This window comes from Brachyhypopomus gauderio, chromosome 1 (assembly GCF_052324685.1).
Source record: "Brachyhypopomus gauderio isolate BG-103 chromosome 1, BGAUD_0.2, whole genome shotgun sequence".
NCBI lineage: Eukaryota > Metazoa > Chordata > Actinopteri > Gymnotiformes > Hypopomidae > Brachyhypopomus > Brachyhypopomus gauderio.
This window is the reverse complement of record NC_135211.1, coordinates 22,384,518-22,408,116: the sequence shown is the minus strand read 5'-3', so window position 1 is coordinate 22,408,116 and position 23,599 is coordinate 22,384,518. Positions and strand designations below refer to the sequence as shown.

Here is a 23,599-nt window from a genome sequence, read left to right as displayed (position 1 = left end):
GAACTTAACAGCTCACGACGGACAAGGAACTTGGCGATGTCACTTACTGCTGTGTTTTCATGTGGAGGAGGATGTGTTTGAAAGGCTGTATATGCTTGTACAGGAGCTTGTACATGATGATCCTCTTCTTTTTTTGGTTCTTTGGGATATAAAGTGGCCTCTTGAGCGAACCTTTCACCATAAAATGAGAGGCTAGGCATATGGGATCTAGAGCCTGCCTGGACTTGATGAGCCTCATCTTCCTGTTTGACATCGCATTCTTGAGGAGAGGGTGAAGGAGGTGGGCACTGATGTGCTTGTGTTTGAAAATGCTGTTCTACATAATTGCTGGTGTGCTCTTTTGGATCTACTGCAGGTAAATTAATTGAGGTGTTCTTCTGACTACCACCAAAGCTGAGCTCGGCAGCCTCTTCGAATACTTTTGCTTCAGCCAAAGCAGCAGCAACATCTGTTTCTTGTTGTATCGCCATCAAAGTACCCTCCATACGAACCTTTTCTAGTTTAACAGCTGTTTCTTTGTTGATGAAACTGGCTCGTGCACACACTGCCTCTGCTCTTGCTTGAGCTTGAGCAGCAGACAGACTAGCTGTGGATCTTTTTGACCCCAAAGATGAGCTAGAGGTGACTGACCTCATCTCATGAGTTTGCTGTCCCTCTGTTTTGTCCGCTTCCTCCATAATTATTGACTCCTCCAAGGCATATCAATCAGCATAAACGAGTGCTTCACCACTGATCCTGTGTTAGGTGCCGGCTTTGCAGTGTTTTTTCACTATTCTGTCCTTATTGCATGTAGCCTAATACAACTTGACAGATAGCTAAACAATAGGGTTTGAATAAAGAGCTGGACCAAAGGCGTTTCAGTGTCTTCAGTGTTTACTTTTTCCAAATTCCCATTTCACTTGTGAAACTGCAAACAAACATCACATATCTTAATACAGTGTACACCAACATTTGTAAAGCACCATGACCATGTATCCACACAGAGCATGAAACAGAAATGCAGTTAACTGTACTAACAGGTCACAGATATATGTAATGTTCTACTAATGCATATCTTAAAACATACTGCAATAGGTTTTACTTACAAACGGTGAAAGATATGGCACAAAACGTGAGGATGGATAGAAATGCTTGTAGAGTCGTTACACCTACTTCATCATGTGCACAGCTCAGTCAGGGTTCATACACTTTTTTGACAATCAATTTCCATGACTTTTCCATGACTTTTCCGTGACTTTGAGGCAAATTTTATTGACTATACATTCTCTAAACATATGTGTAGACATGAAAAATAAGAAAAAATCCAGGCCAAAATTCCACAGTATATAATAAATTAATGACAAGCCACGTGGTTTAATTGAAAAAATAAACATTTACCGTATTTTCAATATCAATATAAACCGGAGTTACCTACTTTTTTTTTATTTCGCGCGTGCACGGAGGAGCAGTGGCAGCACAGTGGAGTGTTGTGGAGTGTTGTGTACGATAAGCTGAGGCAGCACAGGCTCCACTGCAGCCCATCTCGGCAACACGATCGCTCTTTCTCGCGTTGTACGCACGAGGACATCGTTAGTTTTTTTTCTATACTGTGTTTACGATCAAAACGTATCTAAATATTTTCAGTCTCTAACTCCATCGTTAACCGTGCACATTTTGCACGCCCCGTGTCCTTGTCTTTCACAAGCCATAGCTTGTATTTGTCCAACTGAAGCAGTCATTGTTTAATCGGCATTTACCAGCATTACGCTGATTTACATCAAAGTACAATCTACAGCTCCGCTTGGAGTCCGACGCTAACGCAGTGAACTAATGTGTGAAGTTACGTTAGCGGTCCGCACAATGAAAAAAAATGGCTATATTATATTTATTAATTTTTTCTTCCGGTTATCAGAACAACATACATTTATTGTGTCAAGCAAATTTCCATGACTTTTCCAAAACATTTGAGTATTTTTTATTTTTCCAAAACTTATCCAGGCCTGGAAATTGCTATTTTCAAATTCCATAACTTTTCCAGGTTTTTCATGACCGTACGAACCCTGTCAGTATAAGATGGCCACATTGACCTATGAACCTCACCATGTGACTAAGGTAGCAAATCAGAATTAAGTGACAGAGCATTAATGACATCAGCAGCGCCACCAGTGGCTGTGAAGGGGAATAACCAAAATAGCAGTCAGAACAGCTTCACACAGGTCAGCTCATGTTGTGTTGGAAAGCAAAGTGCAAACAACAACAACTTGGCCTGTGCATTCTGACAATACTGAATGAATATATGGATATGGATGTTTCATAATGAATGTTTCACTATGCTTAATGCTGAAAACAATAATAATACAATAGACACAAGGAGGAAACATAATGAAGTAAGGCACATCAACTTTTCTTTTATATATATATATTTCTTTTCCCTTCACTTTGCTCTCTCTGATGCTGAAACCTCTGAGAATATGAAATCAGAATATATTTAAATGCATTATTAATAAAAATCAAGCTGGTCATTGATTTATATATATAATATATGAATGTATTGTATTATATTATGGAATATACAGTGAGGGAAGTAAGTATTTGAACACCCTGTGTCTTTGCAAGTTCTCCCACTTAGAAATCATGGAGGGGTCTGAAATTTTCATCTTAGGTGCATGTGCACTGCAAGAGACATAATCTAAATAAAAATTAAAACCAAAAATCACAATGTATGATTTGGAAAAATAATAATAATAATAATTATTATTATTAGCAACAATAACAATAATGATAACAATAATAAAAATCTTATCTGGGAAAGACTCAGTAAAGCCGTTGCTCCTCCCTGTAGTGAGGAGCCAGCTGAGGTGGTGCAGATACCCCATCATGACCCCAAATGACCCATTATGCCCCACAGATGCCCTATCATACCTCCAGATGTCCCATTATGCCCCCATATACCCCCGGATGCCTCCCTGGTGAGGTGTTCCAGGGATGTCCAACTGGTAGGAGATCCCAGGTGCTAATACAGAAAAGAGACTTATCAGAAGTCACTTACTTATCAGAAGTCTAACCAAGAGTTTTATTAGGACCAGACATCTGTTACAGTGGGAGGAGGCAGGCACGACGAGTGGGTACTGTGACAAAAAACGTTTAATGGTGCTCAACAAATAAAGTGCGGCGCGGACAGCGCAAGCACTCACACACGACACTAACAAGGCACAAGCTTTAGACAAAGACGAGCAGAAGAAATCGCGCGAACGCACATTAAATAGGTGATTAACACATACCCTCATGATCACGAGACAAGGCACAGGTGAGACTACGAACACGCTCACAGACGACCCACACCCACGGGACTACAAACATGGACATAACAGCACGCAGACAACGTAGCGACACACCCACAAGGAGGGGTCCGGAGCTGTCACCGTGACAACATCAGGCAAGTAAACAGATTCTCTGGAAAAAATGGACAAATCCTCCTGTAGTTATACAAGATATAACTGGATGTCCAGATCATGTAAATACATACATACACATATGTATTCATGGCAAGTTTTTTTACCTTATACATTTTGGGAAACACATTTATGATGCCTGTAAATGCAGAATGTAATGTAGTTGCTCGCTTGATCCACTAGAGGGAGCATGGGAAGATCATATATCAGTTGAAGCTCTGAACATGAGTGGTTTTCCTGTGGGCTAATGACCTGCTTCCTCATTCAGGGTCTTTTCTGAGACAGACACCTCAGTGCTTTCACTTCATCTGAGGACTGAAATGGCTCTGATCATCCTTCTCCTCTGTGTCATCTTGAACGTTTATTCACAATGTGAGTGTTTTTAGTAATCCGTGATTCACTCATTTATTCTGTGAGGTTGTGCTACAATGCTACAATGAGAATAACACAGTGGTACAAAAGCTACTGCACCTATATCTACTGACTTACTGATTTCTTGCAAATGTTCTTGGAAATGTTCTAGAGACTTTTAGGCTTGTTTATTTACACATCTGTAAAGATGAGAATAAATAAATAATATACCACACTAATTCACATTTACCAATACTCCTTTATGGTGTATTTATCCCCCTGCAGATATCAGACCTACACTGAGTGGCCACTATGACCAACAACATGATGAATTCTACCTTATATGTGAAGTACCAGTGGCAGAGTCAGTACATGGTGATTTTAGCTGTAATATCTACACTGGACACCAGCGGTTTCTAAAGGGAACATCTAGAAGGAGGACTGATGGAACATCTGCTTGCAAGTTCACAGCAACTAAAAATGACCTGATCAATAATCTACAGTCAGCAAAGAGTCTTGAAATAAGCTGTGATTATTCACTAAATTCTGACCCATTCATCTCATCTCCAATGAGTGATAAAGACAACATAACAAGTAAGTTACATAGAACTATATGATTAAGCTTTAATATGCATTTCTTATTATTTTTATTGTATTGTCTGTATGTTCATGTTTGTATTACAAATGTAATAACTTTTTAACAAATTTAATCTTTTTCTAGAATGGCTTCCTGCACTAACTCAGCTCTTCATAACAGAAACATCTACTACAGGTATCCCTGAACTATCACACCTTAGTTCTGTCCAGTTCAAATATCCTTGTTGTTCTACTTTAGTAAACTGTGAAACTCCCTCTGTAGCTTTTCCACATTCTACCAGCACCATCACCACAACACACCCCACAACCAGTGAGTATTTCTACACTTATTTGGGTGTCTCAAAGGTATATATATATATATATATATATATATATATATATATATATATATATATATATATATATATATATATTAGGGGTGGGCAAAGATACATTTTTAAAATCTAGATTAATCTCACTGAAATCTTGAAATTAATCTAGATTAATCTAGATTCATCTATATTAAAATGGCTCAAATGCGTGCTACCCAAGTAATGACTAAAAGTCAGTTTTGAGATAGGGTTTCTTAATACAGAGGGTGCATTAGACCAGGGACTCATCTCCTGTTGTCACGTCCAGCCCCTCCCTCCTCCCTGGTCCCGCCTAGCTCCCCGCTCCCATTCGTCCCTCCGTCTGTCTGTCACGCCCTCGTCGTTAGTCTCGCACACCTGAGTCTTGTTTCTCCATCTTGTCCACTTGTCCCTGTGGTGTTTCATTCCCATGTCGGTCATTGTGGTTTTGTGAGTACCTCCCTGTCTGCCTGCTCATGGTTTTTGTATTTCCGTGCTTTCGTGTTCATGTTCTTGTTGTCTACCTCCCTCCTAGTTTTAATCTACTGTCATAGTTCTCCTTGTAACCCAGCCTCCCAGCTCCACGTAGTTTGTATCGTTTGCTAGTCTCTCTGTCTCTGTACTTATCCCTAGTTTCTTCATAGTAGTCTCGTGTAGCTGTTCATTTGATTCCTTGCCCTGTTAGTATCTCCTTCCTTTTAGTTGCCGTCCTCCCCGTTGTTACTTCCCGGGTTTTTCTTCGTGTGTTGTGTATGTGTCTCCCTCGCCTTGTTTGCTCTCTCTGTTTCAGTTTAGTGTCTCATAGTTTTCTGCCCGGCTCATGTTAGGTTTCCTTATGGTTTTGTTAGCCGTTTAGTTTAGTGTATGTTTTCCATGTCTACTTACCATATCACTTGTTAGCCCTCATTGTTCTGTGTTTAGTTTCCTGTTCTTCTAATAAATCATTTGAATATCTGCATGTGCGTCATCCCCGCCCTTGAATCGTTACACCTGTTTCCAAAATGCATCAATGACTGCTTGAGAAAGCTGTTCTACTTTGATACTTGAAGAAAAAAAACATGCTCAATGAAATGTAGGCTACTACTCGTGTTCAACGGTTTATTCAGTTAAACATGAATTTGTAAGCCTACATACTGTACATTAAAAGGGGTTGATAACATGTTTATTCAGCTAAACATGATATTTGAAATGTAAGCCAACATTTAGTACATTTAACCTCACGGACGTAATTTGGGGGTGACTTTTTCAAAAGCCGGTGTTCTGAAAATCTGTGCTACCCCTTGAGCTGTCCTACCTTGGGCTACTGCGCATGCGCATGCTAAGTTTACATCACTGTCAGCGCACACCCGTAGCGCAAAATTATAGACATATCTATCGATTCTTGCTACCGTGTCAAAATGTAGTACCGCAGTAGTAGCTGTACGTACGATCATTTTATAGGCTATATGACCTTATCCGAACGTGCTTCTACCATTGATAATGTATGTACGATCATTTAATAGGCTATATTACCTTATATGAACGTGCTTGTACCATTAATATTGTAGGTATGATAATATTATAGGCTATATTACCTTATCCAAACGTGCTTCTACCATTAATACTGTAGGTACGATCATTTTATATGCTACATTACCTTATCAGAACGTGCGTACAGCATTAATACTGTAGGTATGATCATTTTATAGGCTATATTACCTTATCAGAACGTGCGTCCAGCATTAATACTTTACGTACGATCATTTTATAGGCTACATTACCTTATCCAAACATGCTTCTATCATTAATACTGTAGGTACGATCATTTTATAGGCCACATTACCTTATCAGAACGTGCGTCCAGCATTAACACTGTAGGTACGATCATTTTATAGGCTACATTACCTTATCCAAACATGCTTCAACCATTAATACTGTAGGTACGATCATTTTATAGGCTACATTCAGAACATGTGTACAGCATTAATACTGTAGGTATGATCATTTTATAGGCTATATTACCTCATTAGAACGTCCATCCAGCATTAATACTGTAGGTACGATCATTTTATATGCTACATTACCTTATCAGAACGTACGTACAGCATTAATACTGTAGGTACAATCTTTTTATAGGCTACATTACCTTATCAGAATGTGCGTACAGCATTAATACTGTAGGTACAATCATATTATAGGCTATATTACCTTATCCGAACGTGCTTCTACCATTAATACTGTATGTATGATCATTTTATAGGCTACATTACCTTATAAGAACGTGCGTCCAGCAATAAAAGTTAATTAAGTCATGTACTGATTACTGGAATGCTGTGCTTAAGGAATGTCTTAGAAACAGAATCAACAAATCAAACTAAAATTAAACTTCATATTGTAAATATTAAGCAAACAGACATCAGAATTGTTTTTAAAGAAAATATTTAATTAAAATATTCTGAATTTGACAACAAGAAAGACCATAAATAAAAAAAAAAAAATTATTAAAAAGCACATTGTACATCCCTTTGTGCTGCCACAAGTGTAATGAGTCTAAATGAAGCTATATATTTTTCTATGAACATTTTTTTTAACAGTTTAACAGTTTTTTTAACTTTTTTTTTTTTTTGTCGTTTTTCTGTCGTAATGCGCACAGTCAAAGTGTGCCCTATCTATTGCACAGCTCACACTGCACCTGAAAATAAAATCACAAGTCATTATTGAAACAATGCACTGGAGCAAAACAAATTAAAATTATACATTATGATACACAGTTATTGCAAATTATTCTATAATAAAACTGTGAACATTAAAAATACTACACTGCAGTCTTGTTTTCTCAGCACTGGTCTGTTAAAATTTCTGTACTGCATCGGTAGTTGTACCATTTCTGTTATGTTCTTGTCGTCAGCATCACCTTCTAACATGGAGCAGATTATGCAGTAATCCACTGCATTGCCTGGATAAATATGATATGTCATCAAGACCAGTACACTCATGTACCTATGAGAATAGCGGGTCTTTTTAAAACAGTGTGATGCATAACATTTTGCAGATGTAACGATCTGCGCTGGGCAGAACAGGGAGGCGGACACAAACGCTGAGGAGAGCGAGATTTATTCAAGGAAATACCAAAGGCAGAGTTGTAGTCACGGGCATGGGTCATATCGGGCAGGCAGTCAGAACACGAAATACGGACAGACATGGCGAACACAACAAGGAAGACTCACGGAACAGCAGCAATATGGCGAACAGGCAAAACACAGAGAAAACAAAAAGACCGATGACCAGACTGGGGAAATCAGGGACTATATGAACATGAACTAAACAAGGGACAGGTGACGGCAATGACACAGGGGCGTGGTAACTATGACACAGGGGCGTGGTAACTACAAGGAAACACGGAGACAAACGAGCAGGGCGGGATGAACATGCAGGAAACACAGACACAAGGGAATCCGGAGTGACAGCCAAGGGAGGGGGCGTAGCCCTACGTGACAGCAGATATTGTTCTGCAGCTTCAGGTAATGTTTAAATCAAATATCACAAAGTGGAAAAGTGGTGGTGGTGCCAGGTGGGAAATTTGTGGGAATTGCATGATGCAACCATGTCAACATGGACCACCATCTCAGTGTCTAATCTTCCTAATGAAGTTTTTAATAAATCACTCAGCAACAGTAAATGCAGTAAAAAACAGTAAATGGAATTACTATAAAATTCACCTCGACATTCAAGCAAAGAACATGCTATCTCCATTTGTGCACTCTTCATAGCTACTTGTGTCATCTGCAGTTTGCTGATGTCTTCTGTCAAAAGGAAAGATTCTGCAAACTGAATGAAAAAATATTATATATTAAAACACTTGATGAATTTATCAAGTTAGTAAAACCATAATCGGTTATGATTAAATTGTACTGAAATCCATCAGTCGTTTTGGGTAAGGGCCCAGTAAGGTCCATCCCAATTAGCTCCCAAACAGCAGACACCTACCAATACATATAAAAATATATATACATTTCATATATTTCTACTGACAAAGCTTTTCTGCACATTAGTGAATGCACTTACCTTGATACATTGCAGTGGTTGTGCAACAGTCAGTGGTTTCCCCACTTTCTGACACCTGTCACATTCCAAGACCTAAAGACATACATTTGTTAAGATATTATGACACTTTCTATAAATTATAAAATAAAATAACCACAAAAACCATACCCAATTTTGGACATCAACCGTCATGCCTGACCAGTAAAACCTGACACACATGGCATCCCGTGTCTTCATGATGCCTGACTGGCCACCCATTGGGGAGGAGTGAAACTCACTAAACAAAACCCTGGCCTCCTCCATTGTTTTAATGGCCTTTCTGCTGCCTTCAAACAAGAGGTCTCCTTCTAAAATGTAAAAGAAACCACACAAAGATTCATAGTATAAGCATATTTTGATAAGGTAATATAGTCTGTAAAATATAATATAGTCTGTCCTACCTGGTTTTAGTTGATTGACCTTAAAACGAGCACTTCTTAACGCTTAACATTCGTTCAGTTTGGCTATTTTATATTTCTGAAGCAATTTTCTTAAATACAAGTAAATAACCATGTAACGTTCATGACGTTTGCGCTGTCATTTCTACAACGCTCAGTTATGTACAATGGAGGAAAAGTGGGACACCATGCACCAGTTTCTGCTAAAGGGATCATACCCAAAGACCTTTAATAAATCACAGAGGCAATACCTCCGAAGATATGCCTCCAAGTTTTAAATTAAAGGTCAGTAAAGTTATATCATATGTTAGTCATAGACTGTTAACCTTATAACAATGTGCTTCCAGCACTAACACTGTAATTAGTGTAGGACACTGGAATGAACAGATGGATAAAATCAAGCACGGCGAGGCTACATTTCAAACAGACATTTGAAACCTCCACTTGTTGGAAACACTCAAGCAAATAGTAATATTTATGAGGTCTTTCCTAGGATATTCACAAAAATATTTAACAATTGTCGAAAAAACACAATAAAATGCAAAAAGATTTACATTGCAATATGATTAAATACGATAAATGGGCAATACTCACCGTTATTCCAAGACAAAAAACAGCTGGCAGTGCAAAATTCTGGGCTACGCTGACAGTGACGTAAACTTAGCATGAGCAGTAGCCCAAGGTAGGACAGCTCGAGGGGTAGCACAGATTTTCAGAACACCGGTTTTGGTCCTCTGCAGTTTTAACGGTTAAAAAGAACTATTTAAATAGCGACGAATCTAGCGCTAGGACCATGCAGAAAACGACCGCTCCAAGCTCCGCTCAGGTAACACTTTACGTTCTAGTGATGGGATTTTCGGCTCTATTTTGAGATGCGACTCCAATAGCTCTTCTTACTGCGGAGAGCCGGCTCTTTCGGCTCCCAAACGGCTCCCCATATATTTTTTTTACATTATTAATTAATTAATAGCTTAAACCTAATTTTAGAGTAAAAAATGCTGCATAACAATGCTTTATAGATAAAACTTTTATTATAACCAATAAATTATTACAGAATAACACCAAAATAGAACGCAACACAGCTTGGCCAATTGCCTGCCTGTTTCCACAAAAAAAGTGGAGATAACCTTTTTTCTCAGTGTTTTACATTATTAATTGAAAGCTGCATGTGATTGTTCAGATGTGTGGAGCACACGCTTGACATGCAGACAGTGGAGACATGCTTTCCAGTCTTCTCCGAAACGATATGTGGTATCGTTTGCGGTTTTCACGCCAAATTGGGCTTGTTTGAAAATCCAGTCATTAATGATTAATATAAATAGCAATACTGATAATAAACAAACAAACAAAAAAGTCATAGACTCATAGTTTTTGCCATTTGGTATAAAATTTGTGATAGACATATACTTTGGGCTAGTTTAAGCTTCTGGAGGGGGGGTTTTACACTGACTTTGGGCTGAATATTTTTGTAGGACCTGGAAACCCTGTGTGGTAGTATAAAAGAAACACTTTTTAAAAACAGGGGAAGGAACATTTACCTGACGAATTTTAATGTTGCATTGTGTTCTAGGTTTGAAAAGTGCTAATGTACTTGAAAATGCTTGAAAATGCAACTGTATTTCGTTTCACAACAACACTGACTGAATCGATGTGATAAAAAAGCGAATTATTTTGAGTATATGTATAAATATTTAACTTAATTAAGTTTAACGTGCTGGGAAATATTGAAAATGGACCTTGAAAATTACATACAAGTGCTTTAATTCTACCTTGTAAAGGTGTATGAACCCTGCAAACATGACTTTGTTCATTGTGCTGGCAGAAGCAGAGCAATACGCGCAAGGAGAGGCAGAGACAGTGAGGCACCGAAGGACAAATAAAAATGACGTTGGAAAAAAACTGGCACTGTGGCACTTGCAGAGCACAAGCGCAATGACAGGGAGGTGGAGAGACAGTGAGATACTGAAGGAAAAAAACGGCTCCCAAATAGGATCCTAAAACGACTCCCATTGCGGAGCCGGTTCCAATCGTTCAATTCAAAGAGCCGGCTCTTACAGCCGGATCGTTCGCGAACGACACATCACTATTACGTTCCTAAAAATGAATTTTCCATGAAGCAAACCTGGCGACTTCGTGGCTGCATCCATGTAAACACACGTACGATTTGTAATTCACAGGTTTGAAAACTTGTTCTCGCCCCTACTGTGCAATTTGGTTAGGTATACAGCCGAGCTAAACTATCAAGTTGAAAGTCATCATAGTTTGCTTACCTATTTTGACCCAGTTCCCAACTCAACTTTAAGAATAGATTAACGGTGATAATTTTTATATCGCCCGATAAGAGTATCAAATTAACGAACGCCATTAACGGCCCACCACTACTTAAAACATAAATATATATAATATAATTTATCCAATTTTATTTTATCTACTTACAGTTTGACAGTCGACATCTAAACAATTACAAAAATATAAGCAAATCAATTATTCAACCGTGTCTATTCAATCTGTGTTGGAAGGTGAGAGGTTAAATGGAAGCCTGTGAGCCTGTGTCTCCCCCTATCAGGACTTTGATGCCCGCTGTTCGTTTACAGAGGGCCTGGCAGTTATAATTCAGCAATACCACTTTCAAATGACAGTAAAATTGATCAATCATATCTTCCCTCTTAATGGGCGGGCTTAACTGTATGATAATTTCTGCCCGCTGTGGACGCTAGCTACCGTTAGCGTACCACCGCTAGCTAGCGTAACTGATTTATAAAGAACGTTCCTGGGTGATACGGAATGCCTCTTGGGGCCCTGTAGCGTGTTCTGCGGGTTCTTGAAAAAGAGAGAAGAAGAAAAGTTTTGAGAATAAAACAGAGAATGGTGCGAAGTTCCTACTTGTGTCTTCTGAGTTAATTTGTTTTATACTGCGACTTGAACCCCCGAGAAGCTCGGTTACACTAGTTTTGATTCATTCCTTTGATGCCCTTGTGCGCGTTGTTTACATATTCTGCTTCCGAGGAACACGAAGCTGTGAACCTCATTTTGTTTGGAACCTTATTTTGCTTAAGAAGTTATCTAGTACAGATATTATTGTTTATTGCATTTCTAAAGCTGTACTGTTGTCTCAATTTTATAATTTTTTTTTATTGCAGTTAATTAGGAGAAGAAACTATTTTTTTTTCGGGGGGGGGGGGGGGGGGGTGGGAGCGGGCCCAGGTTTAATGGTCATGGTTCCCTACTGGTGCTATACCTATGTGATACATTTTGTCTTGTATTCTCACCTGTTCCCCAGGTTTATCTGTGGGTTCCAGATCACATTTTGTGACAGTAACAAACCCTGTAGTTTCAGCTTCAGGTCTTGTTATAATGAAATGAGTATGCAAGAGAAATAGCTTGCAAGAGTCTAATCTGATTCCCACTGGAATTACCAGCATATAACAGGTTGATTGTCTCTGTCTGAATTTTCTCTGGTAGCTGAAAGTACCAAAGATGACCATCATCATCAACACCATTGAGTATGTCCTACAGAGAGTGTGTTGTTTGCCATTAACAGTACTCTGAAGAAACAGGAACTTAAAAAAATTGGTGTATATATATACACATCATTGTAACGTAACACTACACTTTAAAATTTATTTTCCCGTCTCGGTCCGCCAGTACGATGAGGCTCAACTGATGAGGCTCAGGGATTCCGTGTCATGCAGTGCCGTGCTCAGGGTCCTAGTGCCTGTAGAAATAATGGCCCGATGCACTTCATCATAAAAAAAAAAAAAACCCGGGACGCCGGACGTGAAATACGGACATGTCCCCCTAATCTATGCCCACTAAGGATGTATATCTTCACCACTAAGGTAGATTCGATACACATCTCGATACACTGTCACCGAAACGATATAACTGCGATACTCTGAAACCCCTTGTCGATACGATGCGATACAAATCACTCCTGTTCACGATATGATGCGATTCAAAATGATTTGATAACGATATGACTTATTATATGAGGATTCAGTTTTATAAATGATCATTCGATACAGTTAGTTGAGGTTTGAGGATGTATTAGCCTAACCCATCAATTTTCTTAACTCAATAGCACAATTCTACTTTACTCTCTAACAATTTAAGGGATGTATGCATCTGGGGTGGGTTTCCCGAAACCTTCGTAGCCCTTCGTAACCTCGTATGAAACGTATGAGGTTAAGAAGTACTTAGCGCTAAGGACATTTCGGGAAACTCACCCCTGGTTGTTTTCAATGGAGCAAAACCAATACATAATATAAAAAAATGCATAATTCAGTATATTCAGACAGAGCATTAATTTATTCAAGTGAATTATTCAGTTATTTTCTCCATCTATATTTATACAAAACGTTTAAAACATAAGATGAACAGTTTTTAAAAGTACTGTATTAACATAGTGAATATTATGATCTGCAACACTACTGTCTGCTAGACTTACGAGGGGGTGGCGGCCGCAGAGATGTCCACACTGTGCCGTCTTTTCATGTGTGTTGCCAGGTTCGTTGTGCTACTAACGTATTTGATAGTCCCATGGCATTGTTTGCAGATTGCGTACGTCTTGTCAAGTTGACCACCTCGCTTAAAAAACCCAAAATATTGCCACACGTTTGATTTCTGTGTCTTTTTTGGTGCATTAAAAATCTTTGTCATTGCTAATGCTCTTGTTTCCCTCCATCTTTTCGTTGTGTACGTCTGCGTGTTTGCCTTAGTACCTGAGGACACGATGGTGCATTTATGTTGCCTCGAAAAAAAAAAAAATCAATAAAAATAAAAAGTATGTTGCCTCTGTAAATACATTAGAATAAGGAATAGATACTGGAAAACAAAACACCCGATTTAACCATGGTATTTGCCGATGCAAAAAGGCTAGAATCGATGCACAGTAAATTCGCCCGCAAATTAAACCCGATGCATGTTGAATCTACCAGTGCAGTCGAATCGCAGACGTGTGCCCTAATGCCCACCCCTAATATATTGTCAGGTCCAGCTCCGCCCTCCTTCCCAGTCCTGTGTCGTCTGCCCTAGCCCCGCCCTGTTACCTTGTTTTACATTCTGTTTGTCACACCCCTGCCCAAATGGTTTCACCTGCGTCTCGTTTCTCCTTCCTGTTCACAGTATATATTCCCCTCAGTTTTACTCCCCTGTGTCGGTCTTTGTGTTTCTACGTGTTCCTTTCGCCCCGTGCTGGTTCCTCGTTCAGTTGTCTGCTCCTCCCTGTGACTCCTTCTGCGCGTTGTTCTGGTTTGTCCTGTTTTGTCTTTCTGGTTTTCTAACTCACTTCTCTTAGCTGTTCATTTAGTTATTCCTTCCTACGTGTCTCCCCGGTTAGTTTTGTTTCTCCTTAGTGGTTCCCTCTCTGTCTCCTTGGTTAGTGTTTTACATCTGCGTGTTTTAGTCCATGTTCTGTCGTTGCTCCGTATTGTTTTGCTATAGCGTCTTAAACGGTTCTGGTTATTGTGCTTTATTCTTGTACTAGTTAGTTGTATCTTTATTCAGTAATCTTTATCATGTTTGTATTGTGTTCACGTCATCTTTAGTCTTGTCGTAGTATGGTTTGTTCAGTAGTACTCATCCTGTTTGTATTATGTTCACGTCATCATCAGTCTTGTCGTAGTATGGGTATAGTCAGTCTCAGTAGGTTTATTTAGTTGTTTTTCTGTCTTTTGCTTGTTCTCCCCGGTCCTCCCACCTCCTTACTTGTTGGCTTACTTGCGTTTGCGTCACCCGCCCCCTTGAAACGTTACATATATATATATATATATATATATATATATATATATATAAAGATAGATAGTTTATAGTTATATAGTTTATAGTTATATAAGACTGATCACTTTGATAATTTCAGCAATGTTCCATGCTTCCACAGCTGAGACAACAGTGAACACATACCCAACAACCCCAACAGTGAAGACTTACCCGACAACCCCAACAGTGAAGACTTACCCGACAACCCCAACAGTGAAGACTTACCCGACAACTCCAACAGAGAAGATTTACCCAACAACCCCAAAAGTGAACACAAACCCAACAGTGAACACAAACCCAACACTGAAGACTTACCCAACAAACACAACAGTGAACACAAACCCAACAAACCCAACCACGAAAACAAACCCAATAAACCCCAATACAGGTAACAACTGAAACCTGAATAAACAGCTTGCCATGCAAAGCTACAGCAATTTTCATTTTGTTGCTTTTATGTTTTCAGTAATTTCTAAAATTTCATATACATTTGGTATATTTATCCAATATCCTCATATATAGAGAGAGAGAGAAATTGTAGTAACATACACAGAAACAGGACGTTTCGGATAGAAGTCCTTCATCAGCTGTGCAAGCAAAGTGCTTCTGAATTAATAGGAGGAGGAACCAGTATATACACGTCCTGTTTCTCTGGAAACTGTGTACTTTGCTACAATCTCTACATATCTTTCCTAATTGCACTGCAGTTACTTAATTAATATAAAATTCCTAACAACTTTAATTCCTCGACTGCTGTAGACGGTTTATACAATACAGATAAAACTACATTTTCAATAATCCCTGTTATATTTGTTATTTTGTATAATATTCTAGATTTCAGTTCAACATCAAACATCCTAGATACCAGTAGGTAGATCAGTGTTTCCTTAATCTTGTGATGCTCAGATTTTGCCACACATGGACTACTGCAGTTGTGAACTAGCACTATTAGTGTTGTAGTATTCTAATAAGTTTCTGTTATGATTGGGCATTTAATAGTGCACTGTTGCTTTTGTATTCTGCTGTATTTTTATTAAAGGATATAAAGAAACGCATGAACCAAATATGAACATATCTACAATATGTTATATAATGATGGAAACCACTTCCAAAATTGTTTGACACAATTTTGTGTTATTCAGGAGCATGGATTATCCTGGTGATGTCTGTGATTGGTATTTTAATCGCTGGTGTGATGATCATTTATCTGGGCTGTTTCATCAGTAAGTCAGCTAATACACAAAGGAAACTGATGATCTGTTTGCTTGTTGCTTCTGATTCCAAAATTGTGAAATGTGTTTGGAGTTAAAGGTGCAGTATAATGGTATGTGTTATGGGCACCACTTTAAGAATACCCTTCTGTTTCAGTGAAGAAGAGGACTAAAAGGTAAGAGATTTCCACAGTGATGTTTGTTTGCACCATCACATTCTAATTCATGGGGATCCACAATCTATAATACCCATTTTATGTTTGTGCCATTTTGTGGTTATAAGGTCACAGGACAAAAAAAAACATATGTTCAAAATATTCATACATTTTTCGTAGACTTGATTTCACCTCAACAAATGGCAATCAGGGTATGTTTATCAAAAGATTTTGTTAAGTGTATAATTTCTACTGTCTAAGTGGGCCTATCTAAGTGAGCCTGGATGAGTTGACATAATTGTTTTTTTTATAGGACATACGATGGCTCTGCTGAATGTGGAACATGTATGTAACTTTTCCTGTATCCAATACTGTCACATGCTTTTGATAAGTCAAGATGACGTATTGTTAAAGCAACGCTTCACAAAGCTTAAGACACTGTTCTGGTTTTCAGTGCGATGCAGGAGCTGGAATATACTCAGAGATCAGCTCACTGCCCACATCGTCCCAGTATTCAGGTAATAGACATGTCTAACACACTAGCAGTGTAAGAGTGTGATGCACCGCTGGTGTGATTCTCCTCTACTTAATACTCAGACTGACGTTTGTGCGATCTGGACGCTTGTGTGCAAGCAGCAACGTGTATGTAGAAATTTGAGCGTGGTGAGGGGGTGGGTGGATAGCTATGTAACTTCCTCTCCAGCACCCTAAACACACGCGCACACACACACACACACACACACACACACACACACTGTTTCACATGCCTTGACGTTTATTCTCCTCTTATTCATAATGGGGGGGGGGGGGGGGGGGGGGGGATATAAATGTGCTGTGTTTGAATTACTGCTAAAAACACAAACAAACATAATGAAACTAAGCATAAACCAAACGAAAACCCACAAGAGGAACTAAGGAACACGAAAGAAGAGCAAAACCATTGGAAAACAGTTTAGTAAACACCCATGTTCTCTATTTAACGGAACTGCAACAATTAAGAATATTCACACGAGAACAACGATCAGAGACCGATGAGAGAGACACGCAAATGAGGAGTATAAAATGCACTAATGACACGCAGGTGTAAGGAATCACCGATGGGGAGGAAAATTATACATTACATGAGGCACTTTGATTGCTGATGAAGGGACCTCTGAAAGAAACGTCAGGTGTTTTGGTGGAACCTCTGTGCACTTCACTACTATATTTTAATATTTATTTACATACCTCCCTATAGTAGGCTGCAGTTACTCATCTGGAATATATATATAGGCAGTCTCTATACTGCCTTAATCCTTCGTGGCATAGATTCAACTAGGTATTGGGAACATTCCTCAGAGAGTCTGGTCCATATTGACATGATAGCCTCACGCAGTTGCTGCAGATTTGTTGGCTGTACATGCATGATGTGAATCTCCCGTTCCACCACATCCCAAAGGTGCTTTATTGGATTGAGATCTGGTGACTTTGGAGGCCATTCAAGTACAGTGAACTCATTGTCTTGTTCAAGAAACCAGTCTGAGATGATTTGCGTTTTATTACATGGCGCGTTATATATATGCACACACACACACACACACACACAAACATGTAGACAAAAGAATGGGCTTGGGACATTGGGACATGTGGTATCAGCTGGACGCCTTATTTATTTGCAGTCGATGACTGCATATTTTCATCCTTTAATTGCAGGAGGTGTGAGGCCAGTTCATAGTGGAAATGATGTAAGTTTGAATAATTTGCTTGATAAACTTATTTTGTCAAATAATGTAACCTACTCAGAGAGAATAAATGCAGCTCAGGTTTTCTGTGAATGGTACAATGGTACTTTGTCACAGATTTCTCTCCTCACCAGTAACTGGCAACTTGAGGGCTGTGTCTGTTTACACACACTCATCCATTATTCATTGTGTTTTAGTAATATCTGCATTCCTGCAGTCATGTGAGAAGGTTCAGTAAAGTACATCACCTCAGTCATGATCATCTTCATCTTCTCATATCCTTGATTTCAGCTTGTGGTCTAATATGATATGACAAAATTCCCCACATAGTGCTGATTGACTGAGGTCCAAACTTGTACCATAAAAGACTGAATGTAAAAAGACATCCCTTCACATTTTTGCTTGTTTGTTTGATATCGAATGTTTTTTTCCTAGTTTGATGCACATGCTTACTCTGAGATCACCACAGTGCCACCTACTCTACAGTCTTTTGGTAAGAGAATGGTCCATGTATCTTTTATTAACTGGTTTTCTGTTTCTGATGTTAAAATAGAAAAAAATGACTTCTTATTCTGCAATATATCAGACATCAAAGAATTTTTTTTTTTATTAATTTTATGCACATGAAAGAAGAAAAAAGAGTTTGCCCAAATTGTTGTTATGTCTACAAAGTGAACATGTGGTTCTTTTTTATTGTGAAATGTCTTTGGTCAGTGTGAGGTCACTTGTTAAAATAAGTGTGTCGTTGAGCAGGATTGGAGCAGTAAAGGTTTTAGTGTCCATTTGCGGCAAGCAAACATAAAAACAGCTGCCAACAGGCAAAAATGAGGTTAGGCGCAAGAAGCGCTACAATAACGTCTGGGACACCCACCGTAAGGGTCAAAATGCAGTTCCACTTGACAAGCACAAATATCCGCCGATTCAGGGCTGAAGACAACAGTCTCTCTCACTTGTGGCGCAAGGAATACACAGCACTGAATGGTGGGACCTGCAGGGCTAAATAGGCGTGGTGTTAATATGAAACAGGTGATGGTGATGAATGCAAATAAACGTGTGACTGTGAACGTGGAAGTGAGGGTGTGGCTGAGTGAAGTGATTGAGTCAGATCTCCTCATACTCTCACAGTAAGAAAATTCATGTAATACCTTTTGACTTCATACCATTATTTTATTATCAATATGTAATTTCAGTGCCAGGACATGTCTCAGAAGAGAAGTGTACAACAGAGGTGAGTGAAATTGTGTATGACAGTTACAGTGTGCACTGTGATGCAGTGAGCACAGACAGCGGATGCTACACACCGCTAAACCACAGGATCCATCACCACCACTTTCCCTTATGAAAGAGCTTCAAAAGACAAGAAAGCAGCTACCGCATGTCACATGTCTCAGCTGCATCTGAAACTGCACCAAGTCCTGCATGTTCAGGGCCTGTTTATTCAGAGCTGCATGTTCAGGACCTGTTTGTTCAGAGCTGCATGTTCAGGGCCTGTTTGTTCAGTCCTGAATGTTCAGAACCAGTTTGTTCAGTTCTGAATGTTCAGGGCCCATTTGGTTAAATGTGGCTCCCCAGACTCCTAGCAAATACAAAACCAACCACTTTTTCCTAGTTAGAATATAATGGAGAAATATGTACACTACACTTGGATCAGACTTGATATGTGCAGAAAATCAGGCACTGCTTTTTTTTTTTTTTTCTTCATACCTTCAGGATAACGTGCATCATGTGTACTGCTCAATACCGGACATACATGTGATTTCCAAAGAGAATGATATGGTATACAGCCTTCTGCAGAAGCAACAATAACCCTCTATTGCACCTGTCTGCAATGCATTAACTTCTGGTGCAAAGGTGTGTTGAATATCTCGTATACCTATGTTTATTAAAAAAATAAAAACATCAAATACAGCATTTTGAGCAGTCTCTTTTTTGCTCAGACAGCAACTGATATTTACATGATGTGCAACAGAAATACTTTTATGTCCTGGCACTAGCACCCCCTAGAGGTCTGGGGAGCGCACTCTATTTAAACATGTCCCCTCTTTACCTAAACATATAAACCTTAGTCAGTGAGATCTTTAAATTAGGGTTTCATTTTTAATCACCATGCACCAACGTTTCTTATAAACTATAGGTTTACAAAATGAAATTCTTGCAAATTAAAAGCAATGGACTAATACAACATCTGTTACATGATATTTTATACTGTGAGTATAATAGTATTTTTCTTTGCAGTGTAAGATACTGCATTTCTCATTAAGACCAGGTTGCAGTCGTAGCCATATTACCCAGCACTAGCACACTCCAGGCTGCTGTTGAGACAGTAGTGCCTTTAGTAGTGCTCACAGCTTTCATGTTGTTCTTAGAGGTGATGGAAGACTAGCAGAGCATCATAGAACGTAATTTAGCGTGGTTACGTTTTTGTCGAAATCGGTGGCATTCCTCGAGATATTCCCTCCAGACTGCTAATAATATAATAATAATTCTGAAACTTTCTAGATTAAGAGTTTATAGAGCATCCAACCCATGTCCTTACAACTCTTAAAATTGATATGTTGTACTTTTTGTGTATGCCTAGCTGCTGTTCACTGCCAGCGTCATGATATGAGCATGCACACATGCTCATGTTGGTTTTAATGACTACATTCACACCCTCATGAGTTCACACAGGAAGCACAGTGACACACACGCATTATACTTTAGCCAACTGATGTGCCTAGGGTTGCCACCTAGGTCTGACAAAAAACAAGGACACTGTCATACTGACACAGGGTGGCGAGTGTAATATGTTGACCGGGGGGGGTAGCGGCGGCGAACGTAAAATGTTACCGGAGGAGTTTAAAATGGACACAGCGAGAAAACAAACAGATTTAAAGTGTGCAGAAACAGTCTGAATCGTGGTTTGAACTAACCTAGTTTTTTTGCCGGGACCGAATATTAAAAAGAAGAAAAACCGGGACAACCCGGTAAAACCGGGACAGGCACGTGAAAACCGGGACAGGCACGTGAAAACCGGGACAGTCCCGGGAAAACCGGGACAGGTGGCAACACTAGATGTGCCTTTCATAGTTTTGGACCTGCGTGAAGCTGCCCCCCCTCATACCCAAAATGCTGAAATAACACTGCAGTTCGTTTGTGCTGGGTTTGTGCCCGTTTGTGCTGCAAATATTTTCGTTTGTGCTATTAAGGCTTTTGAGTAATTTAAAAATGCATTTTCTGACCGGTGACGTCACAGAGCCCCCCCTCCACGTCCAAATTTCTCCAAAGTAGTCTCATTCGTTTGTGCTACGTTTGCGCTCGTTTGTGCTGTTAAAATGAACGCTTCAATCACTTGCTTTGTAAAGTTACAGTCGTTTTATTTTTCACACGCGTGACATCACCAGCCCCCCCTCCACGTCCAAATCACTCCAAACTGGTCTCGTTCGTTTGTGCTACGTTTGTGCTGTTGAAATTAATGTTTGTGCTTTTATGGTTTTTTAAATATAACCGATTCTTTTTCATACGCGTGACGTCACCAGCCCCCCCTCCATGTCTAAATCACTCCAAACTGGTCTCGTTCCTTTGTGCTACGTTTGTGCTCGTTTGTGCTGTGAAAATTAACGTTTGTGCTTTTATGGTTTTTAAATTAGGCTATAACTGGATCTTTTTCATACGCGTGACGTCACCAGCCCCCCCTCCACGTCCAAATCACTCCAAACTGGTCTCGTTCGTTTGTGCTACGTTTGTGCTCTTTTGTGCTGTTGAAATTAACGTTTGTGCTTTTATGGTTTTTTAAATATAACTGATTCTTTTTCATACGCGTGACGTCACCAGCCCCCCCCCTCCATGTCCAAATCACTCCAAACTGGTCTCGTTCGTTTGTGCTACCTTTGTGCTCGTTTGTGCTGTTGAAATTAACGTTTGTGCTTAACGTCACGAGCGCACCTCTCACGTGTTTAACTATAGCTATACAACAGAATGGGCTGGATGATGTTGGACTACAGAAGGGACAGGAGGTGAGGGGTAACAGAGAAGGCAGAATTTCTGGATGACATCAAAGCTTCTGTTGAGAGATGTATGAGGATCTTAATGTTCCCTTATGCAGATCAACCACATCTTTGTCTAGAAGGCCTCTGTCCAGAAATCTTCAGAGGTGTTGTGGGCAGTGGAGAAGATCAGGAACTGTCCTCTTGCTTCATTGCTGAATTGACAGAGCAGCTCCTATGACCATGCTTTAATTAGCTTTAATTAAATGTTTTATGTTGACCTCTTGAAAGTTTCTGCAACATGTGAAGCAGGGCATTCACATTCAGGTACCACTCCTTCTCCTGGCCATCTATCTGTTTAGCTCAGTGCATTCACATTTAAACATTTGCATTTAACCATTTTACTAGTACCTTTATTACAGGGCCGGAGTGGGACACTTTTTCAGCCCGGGAGTTTCATGCCCAAATCCGGCCCAAAATTATTTTTCCCTCCCAATCGGCCCAAACTAGAGACTGACATGAGCCGGCCCATCGGGAATCCTCCCGAATCTCCCGATTAGCCACTCCGGCTCTGCTTTATTATATTGCTATAATGCTCATTTATTTTCTTTTGTCGCTTACTGAACTTGGTTTTATTTGTCTGAACCATCAAGAAACACCATCTCATTCAATTTATGTGGTGTATTGTTGATTGACAAAAAGTCTAAAATGTTGATTTATATGTACAGTACATTCAATGCATGGATACACAATGCAAACCATTTAAGGATACTGCTCTTTACTCACATTCAATAAAGAACTGTTCTTCTGCACATGCAAACACTCTTTGTATAATGACTTGCTTGATAGCTGCCTTAAGAAAAATACTGTATTACTGACACAAAAACATTTAACTGAATCTAAACACCTTCATTATTTTTTAACTTCACTAAAACAGTTGAGCAATGGCTTACATTTTCATACTAGTTCAAGCTGCCAATAATTGCAAACATTTGAGTGAAAAGTGAAAGTAATATTGATCTTCCAATAATGAAATTGACTGACAGGAATCTTTGTGTGAATCATTGTTTCTGTGGGGATGCAAAAACACAAAGACACAACCCTCATGCAGGAATCTACACTTCTGTGCTAATCATTTTCTTGGCGAATACATGAGTACATGAGTCAGAGGTAGGAAATAATGCATCTTATTTGACATGGACACTCAATATTGAAGTAATTCATACAATGTTGTATGTTGTAATGTGATTAAACCATACATATTGCAGTAAGTTGTACTGTATTGCCATTCCCTTAAATGCGGGCACAGCTAAATGCAGGCACAGCTATGATTTTATCAAATACACAGAGCATGAAATTATGGTTTGTATTTAAATATCTACAGCTATGATTAATTAATTGATCAGAAATAGCCTACAAATTTAGCATGTAATAAAACTAGCAAGCTGCAAGTGAACTAGCCTTGCTAGCCAACTATTATGGGAAAATCTTTGAATGTATCAGTTTTGGAACTAACAGTGGGGGATGGGCTATTATCGACTTCATGCGCAACAATTTTGTTTGTCCAGTTGGTGGCAGTAGCGAACCAGTACTCAGCCGTATGTAAAGACTAAGTAAATAAG

General features: G+C 39.3%; 1 protein-coding gene across 3 annotated transcripts; it reads left to right on the top strand.

Moving 5' to 3' along the window:
* The first annotated feature begins 3,725 nt into the window (after positions 1 to 3,725).
* On the top strand, positions 3,726 to 19,914 carry LOC143526986 (uncharacterized). Of its 3 annotated transcripts, XM_077021868.1 has the most exons (15): positions 3,726 to 3,803; positions 4,068 to 4,376; positions 4,504 to 4,554; positions 4,642 to 4,689; positions 15,047 to 15,313; positions 15,760 to 15,792; positions 16,068 to 16,148; positions 16,294 to 16,312; positions 16,472 to 16,503; positions 16,605 to 16,636; positions 16,746 to 16,809; positions 17,984 to 18,015; positions 18,448 to 18,505; positions 19,203 to 19,240; positions 19,723 to 19,914. In XM_077021868.1, the coding sequence occupies exons 1-15, from the start codon at positions 3,752 to 3,754 to the stop codon at positions 19,816 to 19,818; spliced, it is 1,212 nt and encodes a 403-aa protein (XP_076877983.1). In that variant the 5' UTR covers positions 3,726 to 3,751; the 3' UTR covers positions 19,819 to 19,914. The 3 variants fall into 3 exon arrangements, with proteins under 3 accessions (XP_076877983.1, XP_076877974.1, XP_076877991.1); XM_077021859.1 differs by having other exon boundaries at positions 19,203 to 19,845; XM_077021876.1 differs by lacking the exon at positions 15,760 to 15,792 and having other exon boundaries at positions 19,203 to 19,845.
* The last annotated feature ends 3,685 nt before the right edge of the window (positions 19,915 to 23,599 follow it).

What these genes read in the sequence shown, in the direction of transcription:
- LOC143526986 (XM_077021859.1), top strand. Translation starts at nt 3,752, where the DNA reads ATGGCTCTGATCATCCTTCTCCTCTGTGTCATCTTGAACGTTTATTCA. An exon ending in AACAGAAACATCTACTACAG is followed by an intron (nt 4,555 to 4,641) that starts GTATCCCTGAAC and finishes CTCCCTCTGTAG; the next exon opens with CTTTTCCACATTCTACCAGC. An exon ending in CACAACACACCCCACAACCA is followed by an intron (nt 4,690 to 15,046) that starts GTGAGTATTTCT and finishes ATGCTTCCACAG; the next exon opens with CTGAGACAACAGTGAACACA.